General features: G+C 51.7%; 1 protein-coding gene across 2 annotated transcripts in view; it reads right to left on the bottom strand.

The window, feature by feature from the left end:
- Positions 1 to 23770, bottom strand: part of COL5A1 (collagen type V alpha 1 chain) — a 200135-nt gene that overhangs the window by 2672 nt on the left and 173693 nt on the right. Inside the window, exons 51-65 of one of the 2 annotated variants that reach the window (XM_054174209.1) lie at positions 21835 to 21888; positions 21420 to 21473; positions 20936 to 20989; positions 20067 to 20120; positions 18574 to 18681; positions 18082 to 18135; positions 17928 to 17981; positions 16713 to 16820; positions 16178 to 16231; positions 14992 to 15027; positions 13857 to 13910; positions 12986 to 13244; positions 11619 to 11731; positions 7122 to 7190; positions 2114 to 2347 (exon numbers count right to left, since the gene is read on the bottom strand). In XM_054174209.1, the coding sequence (XP_054030184.1) occupies positions 2114 to 2347; positions 7122 to 7190; positions 11619 to 11731; positions 12986 to 13244; positions 13857 to 13910; positions 14992 to 15027; positions 16178 to 16231; positions 16713 to 16820; positions 17928 to 17981; positions 18082 to 18135; positions 18574 to 18681; positions 20067 to 20120; positions 20936 to 20989; positions 21420 to 21473; positions 21835 to 21888 (1359 nt within the window). Of the gene's footprint in view, positions 1 to 2113; positions 2348 to 6998; positions 7068 to 7121; positions 7191 to 11618; positions 11732 to 12985; positions 13245 to 13856; positions 13911 to 14991; positions 15028 to 16177; positions 16232 to 16712; positions 16821 to 17927; positions 17982 to 18081; positions 18136 to 18573; positions 18682 to 20066; positions 20121 to 20935; positions 20990 to 21419; positions 21474 to 21834; positions 21889 to 23770 lie in introns of both variants that reach the window. The other variant, XM_054174210.1, reaches the window with a different exon arrangement.

Here is a 23770-nt window from a genome sequence, read left to right as displayed (position 1 = left end):
CAAGTGACAGGAGAAGAGGAAATGACCTCAAGTTGCACCAGGGGAGTTCCAGGTTGGATATGAGAAGAAACTTCTCCATAGAAAGGATTCTTTAAGACTGGAACAGGCTTGCTGGGGAGGTGGCTGAATCCCCATCCCTGGAGGCATTTAAGAGCTGCAGAGATGTGCTGCTGAGGGCCATGGTTTAGCCCCAGCCCTGGGAGGGTCACAGGATGGTTGGACTCAATGATCTTACAGGGTGTTTTTTTCAACCAAAATGTTGGATCCTATGAAGTACTTCAGTTCTGGGCCTCTGAGCTTAAGGAGGACATTGAGACACTTGAATGTGTCCAGAGAAGGGCAACAAGGCTGGGGAGGGGTCTGGAGCACAGCCCTGTGAGGAGAGGCTGAGGGAGCTGGGGTTGCTTAGCCTGCAGAAGAGGAATCATAGAATCAACAAGGTTGGAAAGACCCCAAAGATCATCAAGGCTGACCTGTCACAGGCTCAGGGGAGACCTTCTTGCTCTCTAAAACTACCTGAAGGGAGGTTGTAGCCAGGTGGGGGTTGGTCTCCTCTCCCAGGCAAGCAGCACCAGAACAAGAGGACACAGTCTCAAGCTGTGCCAGGGGAGGTTTAGGCTGGAGGTGAGGAGAAAGTTCTTCCCAGCAAGACAGATTGGCTGTTGGGATGTCCTGCCCAGGGAGGTGGTGGAGTCCCCATCCCTGGAGGTGTTCAAGAGGGGATTGGATGAGGCACTTGGTGCCATGGTTTAGTTGATTAGATAGTGTTTGGTGACAGGTTGGACTTGATGATCTCTGAGCTCTTTTCCAACCTTGTTGATTTCTATGACAAGCTTCCCCATGGTGGCTTCTGAGCATTTCCAGAAGCAGGATGGATGCTGCCCTCTCTGTGAGAGTGTCAAGAGAAGAAGTGATTCTAAACTGAGCTTTCTCATTGCTCCTACAGCTAAGTAAAAAGAGAGAAGTGTGTGTGGCAGAAGAGACCCACTTCCATCTCAAATCATGCAGAGGGCTTTTTTCTGTCAAACATCTCAATCTTTCTGTCCTGTGGGCTTCAAGCTCTGCAGTTGCAGAGGGTGAGAATTATGCACACGCTTGCAGCAGCGAGCTGGGTCCCCAAAATAAATGCAGGCAGCACCTGCTTTGCCAAAGCTTGAGCTCCTGAGAGCATATTTTGCAGAGTTTAATCCCAGAGGAGGGAGGCAAGAGCCAAGGGAGGATGCTGGGCCTCTTTGGAAGGTCTGGTAGATGCTTGTGGCCAGAGTGAGGAGCATGGGGAGGAAAGGGCTGCAGCATGATGCCACCTTCTGCACTCTGGGCAGAAAAGGAAGTCACAAGGAACAGAGGTAAAGATGCTAAACAAGAGGACACAGTCTCAAGCTGTGCCACGGGAGGTTTAGGCTGGAGGTGAGCAGAAAGTTCTTCCCAGAAAGAGAGATTGGCCACTGGGATGTGCTGCCCAGGGAGGTGGTAGAGTCACTATCCCTGAAGGTGTTCAAGAGGGGATTGGATGTGGCACTTGGAGCCATGGTTTAGTTAGTCAGGAGGTGTTGTGTGATAGGTTGGACTTGATGATCTCTGAGGTCTTTTGCAACCTTATTGATTCTATGATTGAAGAAAGTCAGATCTGAAATGTGAGCAAGGATGGGAGCCTCTGTCTCCCACATTCCATGCCCACGGCTGCTTGTCTGACTCACTTTGTTCTTTGGGGGAGGCGAGGGGATGGGGAGGAGAGGAAGTGGGGAGGATAGGGAGGAGAGGGAGTGGGGAGTAGAGGGAGTGGGGAGGAGAGAGGGTGGGGAGGAGAGAGGGTGGGGAGGAGAGAGGATGGGGAAGGAGAGAGGATGGGGAAGGAGAGAGGATGGGGAAGGAGAGAGGATGGGGAAGGAGAGAGGATGGGGAAGGAGAGAGGATGGGGAAGGAGAGAGGATGGGGAAGGAGAGAGGATGGGGAAGGAGAAGAAGAGGGGATGAGGAGGAGAGGGGACAGGAATGAGAGAGGACAGGAAGGAGGGAGAGTGGGAAGGCATGGGAACTGTGAAATAAGGGAATTGGGAGGTGAGGGAAGAGCCATCTCCAGCCTGGAGGCCCTGAGGCCAGCCCTGGCCACCTACCGCGCAGCCGTCGAGGGCGGCTCGGATGTAGGGGTTGTTGTCGTAGGACATCTCCTCGTCGTTGGAGCCCAGGAACCGGATGGCCTTGTCGTAGCTGTTGGTGCTGGCATCGTGCCACGCCACCGACTGGTAGCAGTTGTAAGTGAAGTTCTGGTGGGCTGAGGCGCTGAGGAGCCGGAGGAAAGTCATCTGCACCACTCCGATGGGGTTCCCGTCCGAATCCACGTAGGAGAGCTGGGAGAAGGGGAGAAGAGCAAAACACTGGGCGGTGAGGGGCGCTGCAGCACCTTTGGAGGGCTCCGAGGACCACCGGCCTCACCCGTCTTCATTACCCTGAGCCCGGGGCTCGGGCTCACCGCCCCAGCAGGCTGCGCTCCTGCCTGCTACCGGACGGAGCTGCTGTGGTCCTCCGGCCGCCAGGGCAGGGCTACCGAGGGACAGTTTATTGCTCTTGCTGGTTGTGAGATAAAAACCGAAGCTAACAGGGGGCAGGAGTTGAAAGGGAAGAGCCCTGGCTGCAAAAAGGTGCAGATCTGGGGCAGATCTCTCAAGCTCTGGTCCTCCACTGGCCAGGGCAGGGTTGCCAAAGGATAGTTTACTTCTCTTGCTGGTTGTGAGCTAAAGAAATAAAGCTAATAGAGGGCAGGAGGAGAAAGGGAAGAGCCCTGGCTGCAAAAAGGTGCAGATCTGGGGCTATTTCTCTGAAGTTTAAGCCAATACTGATCACACTTCTGCTTCTGAAGAGGAGAAAGCAGGTTTCTGGTAAGGGTTTGAGCCTTTTTCTGCCTTCTTGGACCACTGTGGGTGTTTCGTTCTGCACACACTGGGGTCTGTCCCATTCATCACCTTGTCTTCTAAGGAATCTGTGAGCTTAACCTGCAGCAATTCCCCTCCTGCTGCTAGGGACTCTGTGGTACCCTGCTCCTGCTCCTCCAGGCTACACTGAGCTCAAGAGAAAAATTCCCTGGGTGTCCTTGGGGCAGAGCTGCACCAGCAGAGGGATTTGCCCCATTCTGCACATCAGCTTCCTCTTCTCCCTTGGCAAAATGGTCTCTGGGGATCTGTTGCTGCAAAGCACACTTGGACTGACACCACACCTGAGGCACTCAGTCAGCACTTCCTTCTCTCACAGCCCAGCAAGGAAGCAAATGGAACACAGTTGGCACGTAGACATCGACTGTACTTCTAGGTGGCATCTCCAGCCACGGCCAAGCTGCCAGTTGCTGTCCAGAGCTGCCCTCTACACACAGTAGGTTGCTTGAGAAACAACCAGGAATGAAACAGAGGCACACACAGAGCCTGGCTGCTCTCCCAGGGCTCCCGGGCCGTGGCTGCCAGCTGCAAACAGTAGGAGAGATTCATAACCAGGCAACAAAACCACGAGTAGAAAGGGCATAAAAAGAAGTAAATCCACCAACCTGTTGTCAGGATACCATTGCACTGTCCTCCTGAGGGTGAAACATGACTGACCAGGAGAAGAGAGCCACACATGCCAGAGGAGCTACCAGAAAACCACCAGGACGTGGAAGGGAGGGGGACACAAAATGCTGAGTGCTTAGCACGCACCCCCAGGGACATGTGGGGCACTACCCATCTGCAGGACTCACTCCTCTTGTTTTCCCTCTTATCCCAGCCTTATTGATTCTATGAGTCTCTGATTTGTTCCTATTTCAGCTCAGAGCAGCTGGGGTTGGGAGTTTGACTGCTGGTTGTGGTTCTGCCTCTGAGGAATGCACCAAGCCCTGTCTCAGCTTTGCACCTGGAGCCGCTGGGAGCTGGTTGTGGGCAGAAGGTTTGCTCATGGGGAGGTGGTTTGGTTAAAATCAACCCTTTCCTGCTTTTTTTTTTCCCCTGAGGTAGTATTGCCCTGTGGCTGATGCCACATGGCCAGGAAGGACCAGGACAGGATGGGAGGTGGAGCTACTGGGAACTGCATGTAGCACCAAGGACAGCAGAGTCCAGAAGAAACCATCTGCAGCCCTTTTGTCCCCCTGCAGCACGAGGAGTGGCAAAACAGCTCCAAGCACTCTGTCTCACTGAACAGTGATGGTGTGGAAGCACCAAAACAAGATGGTTTCTTTCCATTTCATCTTCATGGGCCCTTATTTTAGGTAGTCCCAGAAGAAAGGCTGCAGCTTCACAGCTGCACACCTCGTGCAGGTGCTGAGAAGGCAGCAAGTGGTCTCCTGGAGTGCACTAAGTAGAGCATGACCAGCAGGTCAAGGGAGGTTCTCCTCCTCTACTCTGCCCTAAGTGAGGCCATATCTGGTGTATTGTGTCCAGCTCTAGGCTCCCCAGTTCAAGAAAGACAGGGAACTGCTGGAGAGAGAGAGTCCAGCAGAGGCTACAGAGATGTTGAGGGGTTAAGAGCATCTCTGTGAGGAGCAAAGGCTGAGAGCCCTGGGGCTGTTGAGCCTGGAGAAGAGCAGCCCCAGAAGGGATCTGCTCAATGCTCAGCAAGAGCTAAAGGGTTGGGGGGCAAGAGGCTGGGGCCAGACTCTGCTCAGTGGTGCCCAGGGACAGGACAAGTGCCAGAGGGCACAAACTGGAAGCCAGGAGGTTCCACCTGAACAGGAGGATGCAATGCTGAGCAGCCACATGGAAATCTTCCCCTCAGCTTCAGGGATCCCCATGGGCTCAGCCCCCTTGAGAGACCACACTCAGGCTGTAGGGAAAGACTCCAGGGATCCTCACTGTGCAGTAAGAGGAGCAAAGCTCAACCCAGAGGGGGGCTCAAACTCATTCATCCCACCCATCTACACTCAGAATTCAACTGCTCTTGGGTCCAGAGAGCTGGGGTTTGCCAGTTGAGCAATCTGATGGCTCCAGCTACTGGCTGGGGTGAAGTGAGAGGTCCTTTAAATGAAAAGACATCAAACTTGACACCTAAGGCTTGTGTGTTGAAGAGCTTTGAGGTTTGCTCAGGGAGGTCTTCCACGTGCTGGTGGCTTTTTTGTGTGGTGGTTGTTCCAAACAGAAAGTGCAGGAGAGGTAAAGCAAGAAAATGGCAACACTGAAAGGGGGAACAAAGGGCTCCAAGTAGCACTGAAAGCCCTAAAAAGATGGGTCCTAAGCTCTAGGTTGGCAATTCAGCCTCTAAAGTATCAGCATGAAGAGACTGGGGGAAAGGAAATGAAAGCAGAATAGGTGGTGGTGGTGGAGGAGATGGAGATGGAGGGGATGGAAGGAATGGAGGAGATGGAAGGGATGGAGGGGATGAAGGAGATGGAGGGGACAGAAGGGATGGAGGGGATGAAGGAGATGGAGGGGATGAAGGAGATGGAGGAGATGGAGGGGATGAAGGAGATGGAGGGGACAGAAGGGATGGAAGGGATGAAGGAGATGGAGGGGATGAAGGAGATGGAGGGGATGAAGGAGATGGAGGGGATGAAGGAGATGGAGGGGATGAAGGAGATGGAGGGGATAGAAGGGATGGAAGGGATAAAGGAGATGGAGGGGATGAAGGGGACGGAGGGGATGGAAGGAGTGAAGGAGATGGAGGGGATGGAGGTGGAGATGATGTAACTCAATATTAACTGCTGAAGTGCTCTGTGATTAAGCTATGAGTAGGGGCCCTCCAAGGAGCCATGAGGAGCTGCAGAAGCCATGTCCTTCTTGTGGGCAGAATCTGAGCCAAATGTGTTTAGTGGCAATGAGTGCAGCTTAGGAAAGCAAAGTGATGACTCTCTTTGGTGTCTGCCTTTTAAGGTGGAAGTTTGGGATGTGTCAAGAAACCTCAGCCCAGGAGGAGGGGGATGTTGGCTGCCTGGGGCAGCTCAGGGGCAGATTGGTCTTGAAGGTCTCTTCCAATCCCATGAGTGTATGAGCCTATGCAGCTCTGCAGAGACACACCAGCTCCACCTCTGCAGGGTCCCCCATGCTGGCAGTGTGTCCTCTTTTAACCCAGGCAGAAGCTCATCACCTGCTCCTAACTTTCCATTCAAGCAGACTGGAATCCAAAGTATCCCCATTGAGGGGTTGTTTCTTTTTCACTGTTCCACCTTAAATGCTTGCTTTGGGGTCTTTTAATGTATTTTACTGCTACTTGTGCCAGGCAGACTGGAATCCAAAGCATCCCCATTGAGGGGTTGTTTCTTTTTCACTATTCCACCTTAAAGGTTTTGTGTTTCACTGCTACTTGTGAGAGGCAGACTGGAACCCAAAGTATCCCCATTGGGGCTGTTTCTTTTTCACTATTCCACCTTAAATGCTTGGCTTGGGGTCTTTTAATGTATTTTACTCCTATTTATGACAGACTGGAATCCAAAGCATCCCCACTGAGGGGTTGTTTCTTTTTCACTATTCCACCTTAAAGGTTTTGTGCTTCACTGCTATTTGTGAGAGGCAGACTGGAACCCAAAGCATCCCCATTGGGGCTTTCTGTTTCTTTTTCACTATTCCACCTTAAATGCTTGCTTTGGGGTCTTTTAATGTATTTTACTGCTACTTATGACAGACTGGAATCCAAAGCATCCCCACTGAGGGGTTGTTTCTTTTTCACTATTCCACCTTAAAGGTTTTGTGTTTCACTGCTACTTGTGACAGGCAGATTGGAATCCAAAGCATCCCCATTGGGGGGGGGGGGGGCTCTGTTTCCTTTTCACTATTCCACCTTAAATGTTTGGCTTGGGGTCTTTTAATGTATTTTACTGCTACTTATGACAGGCAGACTGGAACCCAAAGTATCCCCACTGGGGCCTTCTGTCTCTTTTTTCACTGTTCCACCTTAAATGCGTGCCTTGGGTTGGGTTTCTCTGGCATTTCACTGCTGCTTGTGACAGGTATTAGTCCAGCATGCAGGGTGCAGCGGGCCTGGCCATACCAAAGCAGATGACAAGGCTCTGATTGAGGCTGAGAGGGGCCAAGGCCAAGGTTAGCCACTTACCAAAGACCCCCGCTTGTACTGACTATACCATGTGGAGGGCTGCTCTTTGGGCCAGCGAGCCATTTTGCTCTGTAAAATATGACATGGGTTAAAGGCAACTGAAAGCACTGAGCTGTATCTTACCAGTTTACCCCGCTTGAATTCACTGAACCAGGAGCCTGGGTTCTCCTTGGGCCAAGAAGTGATCCTAGCCTAGTTTGTGGACGGTGGAGGGGGGAGAGGGAGGAGGAAAAGAGACAAAGAAAGAAAGAAAAAGTAAGTTACATTCAGTTTCACCAGCAGATTCTTGCATGTCTCACTTGAAATCCCCAACTGCCTTTCAAATGCTCACTTCAGCTTTATAAACCACCACCAAGACCACTTGGCAGAGCCCTAAGGTGGCTGAAGCAGAAGGGGATGGTGTGGCGTGCTGCCCTGCTTGCCCAGCACTGCCTTGGTCCCAGGCTCTTCTGCTCAGGGTTGATGGTTTTCACCTCCTAGATACTTTGGATGCAAAGCAACCAGCACCAGAATAAGAGGACACAGCCTCAAGCTGCACCAGGGAAGGTTTAGGCTTGGAGGTGAGGAGAAAGCTCGTCCCAGAAAGAGGAATTGGCCATTGGGATGTGCTGCCCAGGGAGGTGGTGGAGTCACCATCCCTTCAGGTGCTCAGAAAAGGATTGGATGTGGCACTTGGAGCCATGGTTTAGTTAGTCATGAGGTGTTGGGTGACAGCTTGGACTTGATGATCTCTGAGGTGTTTTCCAACCTGGCTGATTCTATGAAAACCAGCAGTGCAGTCTCTGGGCAGGAGAGACCAAAGGGAAGGGAAAGAGGACAAAGAAAGGCAATGTCAACAGTCAGAGATGTGTGGATCTTTATGGGAGGGCTGGGCTGGAGAAGCAGTGGTGGTAATGGAGAAGGCTGCTGTCACTCTGTCACCAAATCCAGATGCTGTGGGGCTGGGAAAGGGAAGGAATGGGATTAAGGAGAAGCCTCTGCCTGCCTCCTGCATTTGGGAAGCAATAAGGTGCAGCACGAGCAGCGCATCCTCCCGAGTCAGGGCTGGACCATCACACATCAGCTACCTGGGGTGGTGCAGGGGGGTGACCTTGAGAAGAAATAGGCTGTCAGAGCATCCTTTCTGGCAGCCCCAGCTGAATCACTTGTTTTGAGTCAGAGCCCAAGCAAGATGCATGGCTGCCTCCTGCTCCCTCGCCCTCCCGCAAGCTCCTTCGCTTCTGCCATAAATCTCCCCCCAAAGCCAACAGCCAAGCTGTGTGCAGGTGCCTTGGGATTGTCCTTTCCTACCCAAGGATGTGACCCACAAAGCAAGTCAGCTCTTTTCTGCTGCATAAAGGATGGGCTGGAAGGGAACAGGGCTCACACTCTGCTGTGGCTTAGCATAAATCCACTCAGCCAGTCTGAATGCTGGTGTGGGAGCATAAAGGATGGGCTGGAAGGGGACAGGGCTCACACTCTGCTGTGGCTTAGCATAAATCCACTCAGCCAATCTGAATGCTGGTGTGGGAGCATAAAGGATGGACTGGAAGGGGACAGGGCTCACACTCTGCTGTGGCTTAGCATAAATCCACTCAGCCAGTCTGAATGCTGGTGTGGGAGCATAAAGGATGGGCTGGAAGGCAACAGGGCTCACACTCTGCTGTGGCTTAGCATAAATCCACTCAGCCAATCTGAATGCTGGTGTGGGAGCATAAAGGATGGACTGGAAGGCGACAGGGCTCACACTCTGTTGTGGCTTAGCACAAATCCACTCAGCCAATCTGAATGCTGGTGTGGGAGCAGCTTTCATTCCTCTGCATGGAGAAGAGGGGAAAAAAAGGGCAGGCTGAAGCTTTTTTTTCCCCTTTATTTACAACAGCACTGCAGAAGTGAAGCACAATTTGCATTTGAGGAGCATCACAGTGGTCAGAAGTGAGCAGCTCCACGGTGGGTGAGGTGGGGGCCAAAGAGCCACTTGCAGAATCAGAGTGGCAGGAGCCTGAGCAATGGGAAGCTCTGGGCAGCCTCTGCCTTTTGCCTTCTTTTTTCCTCCCCCCTTCTTTCCTTTTCAGCTGCCAACATTGTGAGGAGTTAATGCAAAAGGAGAAGAAATCCATCTCCCCATTCAAACAGCCCTAACAAAAACTCAAGGAAGATTTATGCTGTGTGTTATTTCTCCTGTGCTGGCACATAATTCTGGTGGATGGAGCTCAGTGAGTAAAGGGCTTTGGCTGGAGGGAACAGCTTCAGCCTGCATCTTAACCCAGCTGGAGCATAACTGTGGCACTGAGAGAGCTCCCCTAGGCTGCTGTGCAGGAGTTTCTGCTTGGCCAGGGCAGGAACTGGGCTCCAGGCACTGGGGAAGGCAGCTCCAGGAAAGAGAGTGCATGGACAGTGATCTCAGGGCAATCCCAGGCACTGATATAGACTGGGCAGGGACTGGCTTGAGAGCAGCCCTGAAGAAAAGGACATGGGGGTGCTGATGGATGAAAAGGTCAACATGAGCCAGCAGTGAGCACTTGAAGCCCAGAAAGCCAACCAGAGCCTGGGCTGCAGCAAGAGAAGCAGAGCCAGCAGGGCCAGGGAGGGGATTCTCCCCCTCTGCTCTGGAGAGACCACACCTGGAGCTCTGTGTCCAGTTCTGGAGCCTCTGTTACAGGAAGGATCTGGAGGTGCTGGAAGGTGGCCAGAGAAGGGCCATGAGGATGAGCAGAGGGCTGAAGCACCTCTCCTATGAGGACAGACTGAGGGAGTAGGGGTTGTGCAGGCTGGAGAAGAGAAGGCTCCCAGGAGCCCTAATTGTGGCCTTCCAGGATCTGAAGGGGGCTCCAAGAAAGCTGGGGAGGGATTTCTGAGGGTGTCAGGGAGTGATAGGACTTGGGGGGGATGGAAAAGAACTAGACATGGGTAGATTCAGATTAGATGTTAGGAAGAAGTTGTTGCCCATGAGGGTGGTGAGAGCCTGGCACCGTTTGCCCAGGGAGGGGGTAGAAGCCACATCCCTGGAGGTGTTTGCAGCCAGGCTGGAGGTGGTTCTGAGCAAGCTGCTGTAGTGTGAGGTGTCCCTGGCCATGGCAGGGGGGTTGGAACTGGCTGAGCCTTGAGCTCCCTTCCAACCCTGACAGTTCTGTGATTCTATGATAGGGGATAAAAAATGTGAGCATGGTTGAGCTCAGCACATCATCACACAAATAACTTCATCAGCCTTGTGCAGCAAGGGCCAGGCAGAGCACTGGAGGTAGTTGCAATCATGTAGGATCATTTAGAGGCAAGAACCACCAGGGAAAATGGCAGGAGGTAAACATTCATCTGCTCTGCTCTGCTCTGCTCTGATCTGCTCTGCTCTGCTCTGCCCTGCTCTGCCTGAAGATACAGGGAGGGCAGAGGAAGAAGTGATGCTTGTGCATGGAGAGAGCAGAGCAGCAGCCCAGCTGCAGGAAGGGAGATGGGGAATGAGTTAAATGAAGCTGATGAGGAGCTGCAGTTTCTGCACCAACACATTTGTGCCTTTGTAGGAAAGAAAGAATAAATCAAAAGCACAGAATCAAATAAAAGAATAACCCAAAAAATACAGCCAAATAAAATGCAGTCAAATAAGGAAAAGAAAATGCAATAGAATAGAATAAAATAAGAAATAAATACAATAAAAAAAACCCCAAATTAAATAGACTAGAATAAAATATAAATAAAATTAAATAAACATAAAATGCAACCAAATAAATGTAATAAAATACAGTAAATTAAAATACAAGAAAATTAAAAAAACCCACAAAAGAAAATGCAAGAAAATAAATCAAAGACAACAAATAAATAAAATGCAATGAAATAAATGCAAGAAAACACATACAACAAAAGAAAATCTGAAATGCAAGGCAATAAAATCAAATAGAAGAAAATTAAAAACCCATAAAGACAATAAAGTAAAAATAAAAGAAAATGCAATGGAATAAAAGAAATCAGAAGAGAATGGAATAAAATGTAAATAAAATGCAATTAAATAAATGTAATAAAATAAACCAAAATGCAATGAAAAAATAAAGTAGAATGCAATAGAATAGAATAAAATATAAATGAAATGCAATAGAATGAAGTGAAGTGAAGTGAAGTGAAGAGAAGTGAAGAGAAGTGAAGAGAAGAGAAGAGAAGAGAAGTGAAGAGAAGAGAAGAGAAGAGAAGAGAAGAGAAGAGAAGAGAAGAGAAGAGAAGAGAAGTGAAGAGAAGTGAAGAGAAGAGAAGAGAAGAGAAGAGAAGAGAAGAGAAGAGAAGAGAAGAGAAGAGAAGTGAAGAGAAGAGAAGTGAAGAGAAGAGAAGTGAAGAGAAGTAAAATACAATACAATAAAATAAAATCAAGGGTTTAGTGTTTCTTATGCCTGAGAAATCACCACAGACTTGTCCCAGCCTCTGGTTTGAGTCTGCCTTGCAGAAATTCACCTTGCAGACCTATTCTTTGTCATTTTAGAAGCCAGCCTGGTGCAAGAAGGAACTGCTCTGGAGCTCTAATCCTCACTTGGTGTTGCTGACATCTCCTGGAACGGCCTCTCTATGACTATTCAGACTGGGACACAGTCTCTTATCACTATGATATAGAGAGGGGGAGGGGGGAAATAAAGCAATCAAAGAAGAGTTGTCTGGACTTACTCCTTCAGATTTCTTGTCAGGGAAGATGCAAGTCTCTCCACCAGCTGTGAAATTACAGTAAACTTTGAAAGAGTCCCTGGAGCATCCCTGGTTGGGATCAACCCAGTATTCACCTGGAGGCACGAGAGGGAAGAGAAGGGAGGAAAGAATCAGCACTGTGCAGGAAGGATGAGAGGCCCTTCAGCAACCACCTTCCCAGGGGTGGGGGTTTGGAGTATCTGGAGGGTTTTGTGTAACTTGGGGATGCTCTGATTCCTCTCAAGTCTGTGGCACTTTGCAGAATGCAGAATTAACCAGGTTGGAAAAGACCTTTGAGATCATCGAGTCCAGCCTATCACCCAGCACCATCTGATCAGCTAAGCCATGGCACCAAGTGCCTCAGTCAGGCTCTTCCTAAACACCTCCAGGGATGGGGACTCCACCACCTCCCTGGGCAGCACATTCCCATGGCCAATCTGAGGGAGCTGGGGTTGCTCAGCCTGGAGAAGAGAAGGCTCAGGGGAGACCTTGCTCTCTACAACTCCCTGAAGGGAGGTTGTTGCCAGGTGGGGGTTGGTCTCTTCTCCCAGGCAAGCAGCACCAGAACAAGGGGACACAGTCTCAAGCTGTGCCAGGGGAGCTTTAGGCTGGATGTTAGGAAGTTGTTCTTCATAGAAAGAGAGATTGGCCATTGGGATGTGCTGCCCGAGGAGGTGGTGGAGTCACCATCCCTGGAGGTGTTCAAGAGGGGATTGGATGAGGCATTTGGTGCCATGGTTTAGTTGATTAGATGTCGTTGGGTGATAGGTTGGACTGGATGATCTCAAAGGTCTCTTCCATCCGGGTCCATTCCATTCCATTCCATTCCATTCCATTCCATTCTATTCTATTCTCTCTCTTCTTATGTGAAGAATTTCTTCCTCACATCCAGCCTAAACCTCCCCTGAAGCTGCTGCTTTTCATCATATGTCCTCATTCTTACACCAGAACAGAATGGTTTCAACTGGAAGGGTCCTACAATGACCATCCAGTCCAACTCCTCTCTAAGTATCCTTTCTTTGTCAGCCACATCAGAGAATTGGTTGGGTTGGAAAAGGCCTCTAAGATCACCCAGTCCAACCTTCAACCCAACCCCACCACGGCCATCAAGCCATGGCCACACGTGCCATGGCCACAGGTTTCTAGAACACCTCCAGGGATGGGGACTCCACCACCTCCCTGGGCAGCCTGTGCCAATCCCTGACCACCCTTTCAGGAAAGAAATTAATTCCCTATGAGGCATCAGATACTTCCCAAATTCCTTCTCTTCCTTCACTCATTTGTGTTCCCTGTGAGGAGCTTGGAAACCCACAGTGTTTGCCCCACATCCCCTCTGTCCCAGGACACACCATCTGGGAAATCAGGGTGACAGAGCTGCAGATCCTTGCAGGTTCTTGCTGGGTTATGTTGGGTGCCCAAGGGATGCTTCATTTGCTCAATTTCCAGTTTCAAGGAGTTCAGAGAGCCAAAAATCTCCTCCATGCCATCTGCATAGTCCATGTAGTTGTCAGCATTTCCATCGTCCACCAGCTGGCTGGCATCAATGTTCCTCCTGGTCCTCTTGGAAGACTGGATGGGCAGTGGCTGGATGACTTCTCCAGGAGGACCCTGATTTGTGGGGAAAGAAGGTAGCAACTTCTCATTGCATTGGGCAGTGGGAAGAGAGGCAGCAGAGGTGGCCAAAGCAGCCAGAGCAGCAGCAGCACGAGATACACCCCAGGCATGCAAACCACCCATGAAGGGACTGACAACAGCCTCAGTGCTGGGTCCATCTTCTCTTGTCATCTTCCCATGAGCAACTTCTTAGTAGCAGTATCATAGTACTACCAGTCAGGGTTGGAAGGGACCACAAGGATCAGCTAGTTCCAACCCCCCTGCCATGGGCAGGGACACCCCACACTAGATCAGCCTGGCCAGAACTTCACCCAGCCTGGGCTTAAACACCTCCAGGGCTGGGGCCTCAACCACTTCCCTGGACAACCCATTCCAGGGCTTCACCACTCTGATGGGGAAGAACTTCCTCCTCACCTCCAGCCTGAATCTCCCCACCTCCAGCTTCACTCTTTCTCCCCCAGCATCTCCAAGAGATGCCAATCCACTGCTAGGACTCCTCACACACCAAAGCCTTGTCCAGGAATCTCCTTCCTAACATCACAACACCCACTCAATCCCATTGGACCTGCACCTCCTTCCACACTGCAGGTACTGGAATCTACTTACAGGAGGCCCTGGGGGCCCAGGAAGACCTGATTCACCCTTTGGACCTGTTGGACCCTGGGTGGGAACAAAGGTAAAAACAAACAAGGTTAAAAAATGTGTGAGTGACTGAGGGAGAAGCATTTGGCACTGATAGCCCATCCCAAACATCACTTCTGCTGCCAGCCTCTTCTTCCTGTCCCTTCAGCTAGAAAAGAGGAGAGTCCTTGCACCCCTTCAGCAAGAAAATGTTTTCATTTCAGTTCATTTTGATGCTTCAGTCAAAAAAAAAAACCCCACCCCAAATCATAAGATTGGGCTTAACCAGTCCAATTTTGCTGAGGTTTCCCTACAGCCAAAAAGGAGCTTCCAGTGCAGGTAAAAAGTGAACTCCCCAAAGCAATTCAGCACTTTTGGAAATCAAGTAAGAGAAAGGAAAAAATCTTTAAGTTAATACATCCTTGAATTCTACAGAGGAGGTGTGGGGGGGGAAGACATCAGGCAGTTGCCCAAAGAGGATTTCTTAGCTGCCTGCACAGCTCTGTGGCATGAAGCTTGCTTCAGCCTCTCATTTCTCAGTGAGTCCTTCTCTTCCCACCTTGGCACCTCCTGCTTCAGGCTATTTTTGCCAGCCTCTGCTTTCCAGGGGGTTTTCTCCCCAGGACTATGCACTGGATTCTTCCTTCTGCTCTTTGCTGCACTGATGTTCAGTGAGGTGCAGCATGGGCCACAGAGACCTTCCCCAGTTAGAATTGCTGGGCTTAGACAACCTGCAAAGGGCTGCATTTGCTAATTGCCTTTAATGCCACTGATGTGGGGGAGCCACAGCAGCCTATGGACTCAGTAAGGGCTCCTCAGCATCTCCATTGAATGCCACTGATGTGGGGGAGCCACAGCAGCCTATGGACTCAGTAAGGGCTCCTCAGCATCTCCATTGAATGCCACTGATGTGGGGGAGTCACAGCAGTCTATGGACTCAGTAAGGGCTCCTCAGCATCTCCATTGAATGCCACTGATGTGGGGGAGTCACAGCAGTCTATGGACTCAGTAAGGGCTCCTCAGCATCCCCACTGAATGCCACTGATGTGGGGGAGTCACAGCAGTCTATGGACTCAGTAAGGGCTCCTCAGCATCTCCATTTAGCAATGGCTATACTCACTGATGATCCTTTAGCACCTTTGGGACCAGGTGGACCCTGTGTAGAGAGAAATACAGGAAGGAGTCAGTGTGTTTCCTAGCACAAAAGTCATCAAGTCTCTGCTTGGAGTGACCCAGAGCAGTGCAGGACAAGGTGGTTCTGGTAATTGACTCCTTTTCTGCTTCCACTTTTCACATCCACTTGAGTGTGGAGTTGCTTTCATTTGCCAACACACATAAAGGATTTGTGTCAGACCAGTGTGTGCCAGCACTTCATGATCCTGTCTGGATGGGGATGGGAAAAGCAGCTGTGTGGTAACCAAAACTGGGCTGATCCTGGCTCTATATGTGATAACCACAGCCCAAGGCTGACTCTGGCTCCATGAGTGACAACCAAAACCTGAGGCTGATCCTGGTTCCATATGTGATAACCACAGCCCAAGGCTGATCCTGGCTTCATGTATGGTAGCCCAGAGCTGATCCTGGCTCCATGTGTGATGACCACAACCCAGGGCTGATCCTGGCTCCATGTGTGATGACTACAACCCAGGGCTGATCCTGACTTCATGTATGGTAACCCAGGGCTGATCCTGGCTCCATGTGTGATGACCACAACCCAGGGCTGATCCTGGCTCCATGTGTGATGACCACAACCCAGGGCTGATCCTGGCTCCATGTGTGATGACCACAACCCAGGGCTGATCCTGGCTCCATGTGTGATGACTACAACCCAGGGCTGATCCTGACTTCATGTATGGTAACCCAGGGCTGATCCTGGCTCCATGTGTGATGACCACAACCCAGGGCTGATCCTGGCTCCATGCTAAGGACACTCAGCAGAAGCAAATGCTGGTCACCCAAGGGTGTAGGCTGCAGCCTTTGGGCATCCAGTGTGAAAAAAACTGCAAATAGCAAAAAGTACCCCAAAAAAGATCACCATGGGATCATCCAAGAGAAAGAGGGAGAGAAACAGAGCGAGCTCATCTCCCTGCCTCCATCACACCATGTCCCCCCATGCCCATCACTCAGCTCAAGCACCACTCTTGTGACTCACTCAGGAGCTCATCATGGGCTCAGCTGGGTAAACCCATTCCCACCAGCACCCTCAGACAAGGGCAGGCCAGAAGGACTGAGCTGGGAGCAGCAAGGTGACCCCAGAGGGGCTGTGTATCTCCCGAGGTTTTCCGAGCCAGTGACTTGTCACCTACCGGCAATCCTGGCGGCCCTGGAGGTCCAATTGGCCCAGAAGGACCTGTGATACCCTGAGAAAGAGAAGCACAACATCAGTGAGTTGCATGCAGTGGTGCTGCTGGAGAGCTGCACAGCTAAGATGGTGACCACTCAGGTTTGGATGGCTCTGTTCAAATGTGGAGCTCCAGCTGGTTTTGGAGGGGTGTGCGTGCCCAGGCAAGGGCACGAGCAGGGATTCTGGTACCTCCTTCAGGCACACAGCTCTAAAAGCCACTCCTTGAGATGGAGATTTAATGTCACCATGCCTCCATGTTGATGGAACCCTTTCCATACCACCCTTGAGAATCTGCTTTCCCCTCAGCTGGGTCATCTGGGAGCATCTCTACCTTTCACAGGTAGGAGGAATTCCATTGGCACAGAAAATACTCCTCAGAACTCAGCAAGGGTCTCCTGCTGAGGTTGACCATCCCTTCCAGGCCATGCCTGCTGGAAGTCAGCAAACCTCCCCACAGCTCAAACCCACACTTAATTAAAGCCTTCTGGAATATTTACCTGCTCTCCTTTGGGTCCTGCTGAGCCTTGAGGGCCTGGGAGACCTCTGTCACCCTTCTCTCCCTGCTCTCCTGGTGGGCCAATAAGACCAATTAAACCTGGATGACCCTAGGGGAGAAGAGCAGATGTTCATGGTGATCTCCCACTGGAGGTTACCTTTTAACACATTGATCTGTGATTCTGAATCCTGGTAACTCTTTAGCTGGAGCTTTGGGTCCTTACTGTTAGGTTCCTCCTGGTGTGCAAACCTCTCTTCAAGTTTGCTGAGGCTCTTGTGCACTCCATCCCAACTGTGCAGGAGGAGCATGAGCTGCTCCACACCTTCCAGTTGGTGACATGGGGATGGGAAACATGGTCTGGGATCCAGATGGGCAGCAGCACAGCCTCCCCCACCTCACAATCCAGCACATCCCTTGAGCAACCCTCACAACTCTCCTCCAAAGCACAGCATCACTATGGTTGGAAAACAAACCTTCAAGATCCTCAAGTCCAACCCTTACCTAACTCTGCCAGGACCACTACTGAGCACCACATCTAGACAGCTTTTAAACACATCCAGGGATGGGGATTCCACCACAGGGCAGCCTCTTCCAGGGCTTGACAACCCTTTGAGCATAGATTTTTTTCCTAATGCCCAACCTAAACCTCCCCTGATTCAACTTGAGGCCATTTCCCTTTTGCCCTATCAGTTGTGACTTGTAAGAGGAGACCAACCCCCACCCCACTCAAATCTCCTTTCAGGGAGCTGTAGAGAGCAGTGAGGTCTTCCCAACCCCCACCTCACTCAAATCTCCTTTCAGGGAGTTGTAGAGAGCAGTGAGGTCTTCCCAACCCCCACCTCACTCAAACCTCCTTTCAGGGAGCTGTAGAGAGCAGTGAGGTCTTCCCAACCCCCATCTCATTCAAGCCTCCTTTCAGAGAGTTGTAGAGAGCAGTGAGGTCTCCCCTCAGCCTCTTTTGTTCTTCAGACTAAACCACCTCAGCTCCCTCAGCTGCTCCTCAGAAGATTTATTCTCAAGACCTTTCACCATCTTGGTTGCCCCTCTGATAAAGACAGGTCCAATGTTTCCAGAGCATGAGAGACAGCACATGGGGCTGGGCTGGGGGCACTCCTTGGCTTTGTCCTGCCAGCTGCCTGACCCCTCTACAATGCCATTTTTCACCCCCACACCACACAGGGGCACCAGGCAGCGAGATCAGGGGTGCCATTCTCACCTTCTCCCCTTTGGGACCAGAGTCTCCTTTAAGACCAGGCAAACCAGGTGGACCCTATGGGAAAGACAGGAGAAGAAACAAAAAGGAGAATTAATTGATGGAAACTGCATTCACCCATCTCCAAACCTCATGGAGTCTGAAGGTCTGGACCTACCATTGGGCCTGGAGGACCATCTGGGCCAGGGGATCCTGGGAGACCTTGTTCACCCTGTAAAAGAGTGCAGTTCCCTCAGCAGAGTCTTTCACGACAGCAGTGCTCCCAGCTGGGATTATTCAGATCATTCACACATCCTCCTCTGGTCTCTGTGCCAGGGAACCTTTGCCCTGGCCTCTCTCAGATGGAAAAGGCAAAAGGGTTTCTGTTCCTCTCATGCTCAGCTCTCTACTGGAAAAGGGACTGTGGAGCTCCTGGCAATTCTCACCCACGGAGAGTGCGTGAGCAGCCCCAAGGCTCAAGTACAGCATGATCTTCACTGCTATGCTACTCCCACTGCTGATGTTTTATCTGCTTGTCAGGCATCCAAGCACAGACAGAACATTCCACTGGGAGAAAGGCATCTCCCAAGACAGCTGGCTTCCAGCAAAGCACCAGCAGCAGCCCTGCCCAGAGGCTTTCTCAGACTCGGCTCAGTTTGGCAACACTCACAACTGGACCAGGAATCCCTCGCAGGCCATCGGGGCCAGGCTTCCCTGGAGCACCTTGGGGACCAATGGGACCAGTCTTGCCAGGAGGGCCTTCCAAACCAGCTTCACCCTAGGTGCAAAGAGGCAGTGTGGTTTAATTTGCACTGGGGCAATCAGATGACCTTCGCAAATACGGAACAGAATAGAACAGAACAGAATGGAACAGGACAGGACAGGATGGAATAGAATAGAATAGAGTGGAGTAAGACAGGACAGGATGGAATAGAATAGAATAGAGTGGAGTAAGACAGGACAGGATGGAATAAGAGGGAAGAGAAGAGGAAGAGAAGAGGAAGAGAAGAGGAAGAGAAGAGGAAGAGAAGAGGAAGAGAAGAGGAAGAGAAGAGGAAGAGAAGAGGAAGAGAAGAGGAAGAGAAGAGGAAGAGAAGAGGAAGAGAAGAGGAAGAGAAGAGGAAGAGAAGAGGAAGAGAAGAGGAAGAGAAGAGGAAGAGAAGAGGAAGAGAAGAGGAAGAGAAGAGGAAGAGAAGAGGAAGAGAAGAGGAAGAGAAGAGGAAGAGAAGAGGAAGAGAAGAGGAAGAGAAGAGGAAGAGAAGAGGAAGAGAAGAGGAAGAGAAGAGGAAGAGAAGAGGAAGAGAAGAGGAAGAGAAGAGGAAGAGAAGAGGAAGAGAAGAGGAAGAGAAGAGGACAGAATTAACCAGGTTGGAAAAGACCTTTGAGATCATCAAGTCCAACCTACCACCCAGCACCATCTAATCAACTCAACCATGGCACCAAGCACCCCTTCCAGTCTCTTCCTAAACACCTCCAGTGCAGCTGCTGCCAGGATGTCACAGAAGAGAAGGCAGATCCATGCAAAGCAGGCAAAACCTCCTATCTGTTGATTTTCCTGCTGCTTCCTACCCCTCAGGCACTGAGGCCAAGTCTCTAAACCCCATCTCTTTCCAGCCCTGACTACTTCTGCTCATTTCCAGCAGGAAGAGCCCTTTAGCTGTGAGCTCCTTGGGAGCAGGCAGCTCTCTTGTGTTTGGTCCTGGGAGATGAGCTAGCAGATGGCATCCCCGCCCCCAGCCACCACAACTGGACCTGTAATTTGCAATCCTGCTTTCCATTTCCCCACCACCTCCACTCAAGAGCCAGTGATGCTGGGTTTGCCCTGGGGAAGGGCATGGGGCTGTGCACACCCTATTATTTACAGCACATTAAATTGCCAAGTATGGCTCTTGGTCATTCCCCAGGCAAGAACAAAAAACCCACCCAAGCATTCCCAGGACCTTACCCAAGCCCCAATTAGCTCCACAGAGTTTGTGAGAAGATGAAACACAAGCTCAGATTAGAGGCCAGCAGCACCACCACCACCCCCCAAGAATCCAGGTTAATGTGCTGCAACTGACAGCAAAATCAAATCACTGCCTTCCAGGCACTGCTGCTGGCAGAGGCTGAGCCCCCTGGCATACAAAGGGCTGTGGCAGGAGTGAAATCCCATTCAGCTCTTACCTTGGCTCCTTTCTCTCCCTGCCTTCCTTCAGGACCAGCAGGACCAGGAGGACCCTGGAGAAAGCAGAAACCATAGAATCATAGAACTGGCAGGGTTGGAAGGGAGCTCAAGGCTCAGCCAGTTCCAACCCCCCTGCCATGGCCAGGGACACCTCACACCACAGCAGGTTGCTCACAGCCACCTCCAGCCCAGCCCTAAAATCCCCCAGGGATGAGGCTTCCACCACCTCCCTGGGCAACCTGTGCCAGGCTCTCACCACCCTCATGGGGAACAACTTCTTCCTCACATCCAATCTCAATCTCCCCACTTCTAGTTTTGCTCCATCCCCCCCAGTCCTATCCCTCCCTGACACCCTCAGAAATCCCTCCCCAGCTTTCTTGGAGCCCCCTTCAGACCCTGGAAGGCCACAGTTAGGTCTCCTCAGAGCCTTCTCTTCTCCAGACTGAAGCAGATGCAGAACACAATTAGACCCCACTGAGCTGAAAGGGTCCCTGGGAATTAGCTGAAAGCTGCTGCAGCCCCAGGGAAGCTGACAAATGGAGACAAAGCTCTCTGAACAGCTTTGCAAATGAGCTCCTTGCTGAATGAATCCCTGGGCTCTGGCAGCGAAGGCAAGAGGAGCAGGAGCACCTCATGCTTCTGTTGTCTGCTGGGGGGCTAGCAAAACCCCAGCAGCAATCCTTGGGCTTTAGTTGACAGCTTCTCATCACTTCCCAGTGGCTGTGGAGGCCACACCAATGTATCTCTCCCTGTCTCTTCTGATGGTGATGATTTGTTTGGCATTGCTGCTGCCTCGCCACTGACTGTGGAAGAACAACAGCCTGAGCACCAATCCACCCAGAAGAATCCTCCTACAGAGCCAGCTTACCCTTTTGCCTGGAGGTCCAGAGGGGCCTGGCTCTCCTGTGGGACCAGGGGAACCCTAGGTGGAGAGGGGAGGAGAACAAGAAGCCATGAGTGCACCAGGAGACGGGGGAGGCAGAAAGCCAACCGTGGCAAACCCCAGCCGAGATCTGGAGCTTGTGCTGAGCTGGGGCTGTGGGCGGCCAGCCCAGCTCCTGACACCTCCTCAGGCTGCAGGTGGTAGCTTGTTTTAGCCCTTCCCACCACGAGGCACCAGAAGGCATGACAAAGTTAACGTGAGAGACTCAGAGCTTGCTTTGTGCTTGCAGGGGCCGTGGCTGAAGCAGCCCGGGGGGGGATGGCAGCAGCCAGGCTGCCACAGGCCAGGAGGGATGGGGAGCAGGGCAGCAGAAGCAGGGGGTGGGGAGGGTAAAATCAGGTGCTCAAGGCTCCTTGGACCTGCACACAGAAGCCATGGAGCAGCAGATCTCATCTCTCCAGTTACTCACAGTTTGTCCAGGTTCACCATCATCACCTTTGTCACCAGGAGGACCATCTTGACCCTAAAAAGGGCAGGAGAAAGAAACAAGCAGGTGGGGTTAGGGTATGAACAGGGCTGAGCAGGGCATCAGCAGCAGGTGTGGTTCAACCAGGCTCCAGGGCACCAAGCACCAGCCCTTTCCACCCCCTGCTGAGATGTCCTGTGCCCAAGCCTGCAGGCAGGAGCAGCCTCCCTGTAGCTGCTGCCCCAAAGGCTGTAGCATGGCCAGACAAATGATCTGGGGGTGGAACCTCCTGCTCTTCTTCCCCAAGTAAAGGAAGAGCAAATAGCAGAGGAGCTGCTGGTGAATGAACAGCACATGGCTGTATTTCACTCAGCCAAGAGAAGGAACCTAGGTGCCCTTCTGTGAGGCAGACACTTACAGCTGGGCCAGGCTCTCCAGGAGGACCAGGGTCACCAGGGAAACCAACTGGGCCCTGTAAAGAGAGAAGGAGGATATCCCACAGTCAGAGATACTGCATCTGGACAGCTGCAGAGCACTGGGGCCTGCTACCCCAGTGCCAACCATCCTCCCAAGCCAAACCCTCACACACAGTCCCAGTGCCCATCCCATCTTTGTATCTTCATCCCATTACAGCCACCAGTTCACCTCTGCATCCAGACTATGCAAAGCCCCAGGGGCAACACTGGGAGCACCACAGAATCATCACAGAATGGCTCAGGTTGGAAGGGACCTCAGAGATCATCTGCTCCAACCTCCCTGCACGGGCAGGGATGCCTCTCAGCTAGACTTGGTTGCTCAAGGCCTCATCCAACCTGGCCCTGCACACCTCCAGGGAGGGGACATCAGGCAAGTGCAGATGAGAAGGGTTTGCTTTTGCTTGCTGCATGATGTGCAGCATGTTTCACATGAATCACACAGCCACTAAGGTTGGAGAAGTCCTCTAAGATCACTGAGCCCAACCATCAACCCAACCCTGCCATGGCCACTCAACCACATCATGACTGGATGATCCCTGAGGTCTTTTCCAGCCTTATTGATTCCATGATTTTGTATCCCACAGTGCCACATCCTCAAGTGTTTTTGCACACCTCCAGGGCTGGGGACTCCACCACCCCCCTGGGCAGCCTGTTCCAACACCTGACCACTCTTGCAGGCAGGAAATTGCTCCTGACATCCAACCTCAACCTCCCTCTCCAAGCATTCAGTGACTAAACCACTTGGCTGTTCTTCCCTGCACCATGGCTGTTGTGAACTCCAAGCAGTGTGCACAGATTGCATCAGCTTGCAAAGGATCCTCAAAGGTCATCTTGTCCAACCCCCCCCTGCACTCAGCAGGGACACCTCCAGCTAGATCAGGCTGCCCAGGCCCACAGCAAGCCTGATCTTGAATGTCTGCAGGGATGGAGCCTCCCTCACATCCCTGGGCAACCTCTTCCAGTACTTCACCACCCTCCCTGTGCAGAACTTCCTCCTGATGTCCAAGCTAAACCTCCCCTGCTCCAGTTGCAAACCATTGCCCCTTGACCTGCCACCTGAAGCCCTTCTGAGCAGTCCCTCCCCAGCCTTCCTGTAGCTCCCCTTCAGATACTGAAACACAGCTCTAAGGTCTCCCTGGAGCCTTCTCTTCTGCAGGCTGAACAGCTCCAATTCTTTCAGCCTGCCTTCACCAGGGAGAGGTGCTCCAGCTCCCTGATCACCAACAATAGGCTTCAACCAATAAAGCCACATCCCAAAGCCCCATCTGTTGAGAGCTGACTAACTCCCCTGCCTCCTCTGCTGTTCCATGCCATCTTTGCTTATCACATAATCAATCTCTTCAGCCAGCAAGCATCAAAGAAGCCAGCAAGATAAATACAGTGCCATTATCATCTGGCATCAATCAGTGTAGCTCTGCTGGCTCCAAGGGAGCTACAGCAATTAGCAGCAGCAGGGACCCGACCCCAGGGGTGCAACTCCCACCTCCACATGAGTCTCCTCTGTGCTATTTTGGTGCAGTGGTCCTTGGCAATGCAGAAGCTCAAGAGCAAAACAAACCTACTGCAGACCCTCTCCACGGGGGTGAGGCTTCTGAGAGCCTGCAAAAAGGACTAACAAGTGAAGCATTGCTGGAAGGCACTGTAGAACTGGGTCCTCTCCTCATGAGCACTCCAAAGAGTCATCAAATGGTTTGGGTTGGAAGAGACCCTTGAAGATCAGCCAGCCCCAACCCCCCTGCCATGGGCAGGGACACCTCCCACCAGCCCAGCTTGCTCAAAGCCCAGTCCAGGCTGGCCTTGAACACCTCTAGGGAAGGAGCATCCACAGCCTCCCTGGGCAACCTGTGCCAGTGCCTCCCCACCCTCACTGGCAAGAGT

This window comes from Dryobates pubescens, chromosome 29 (assembly GCF_014839835.1).
Source record: "Dryobates pubescens isolate bDryPub1 chromosome 29, bDryPub1.pri, whole genome shotgun sequence".
Taxonomy (NCBI): domain Eukaryota; kingdom Metazoa; phylum Chordata; class Aves; order Piciformes; family Picidae; genus Dryobates; species Dryobates pubescens.
The sequence above is the reverse complement of the archived record's forward strand: the minus strand, read 5'-3'. Positions and strand labels throughout refer to the sequence as shown.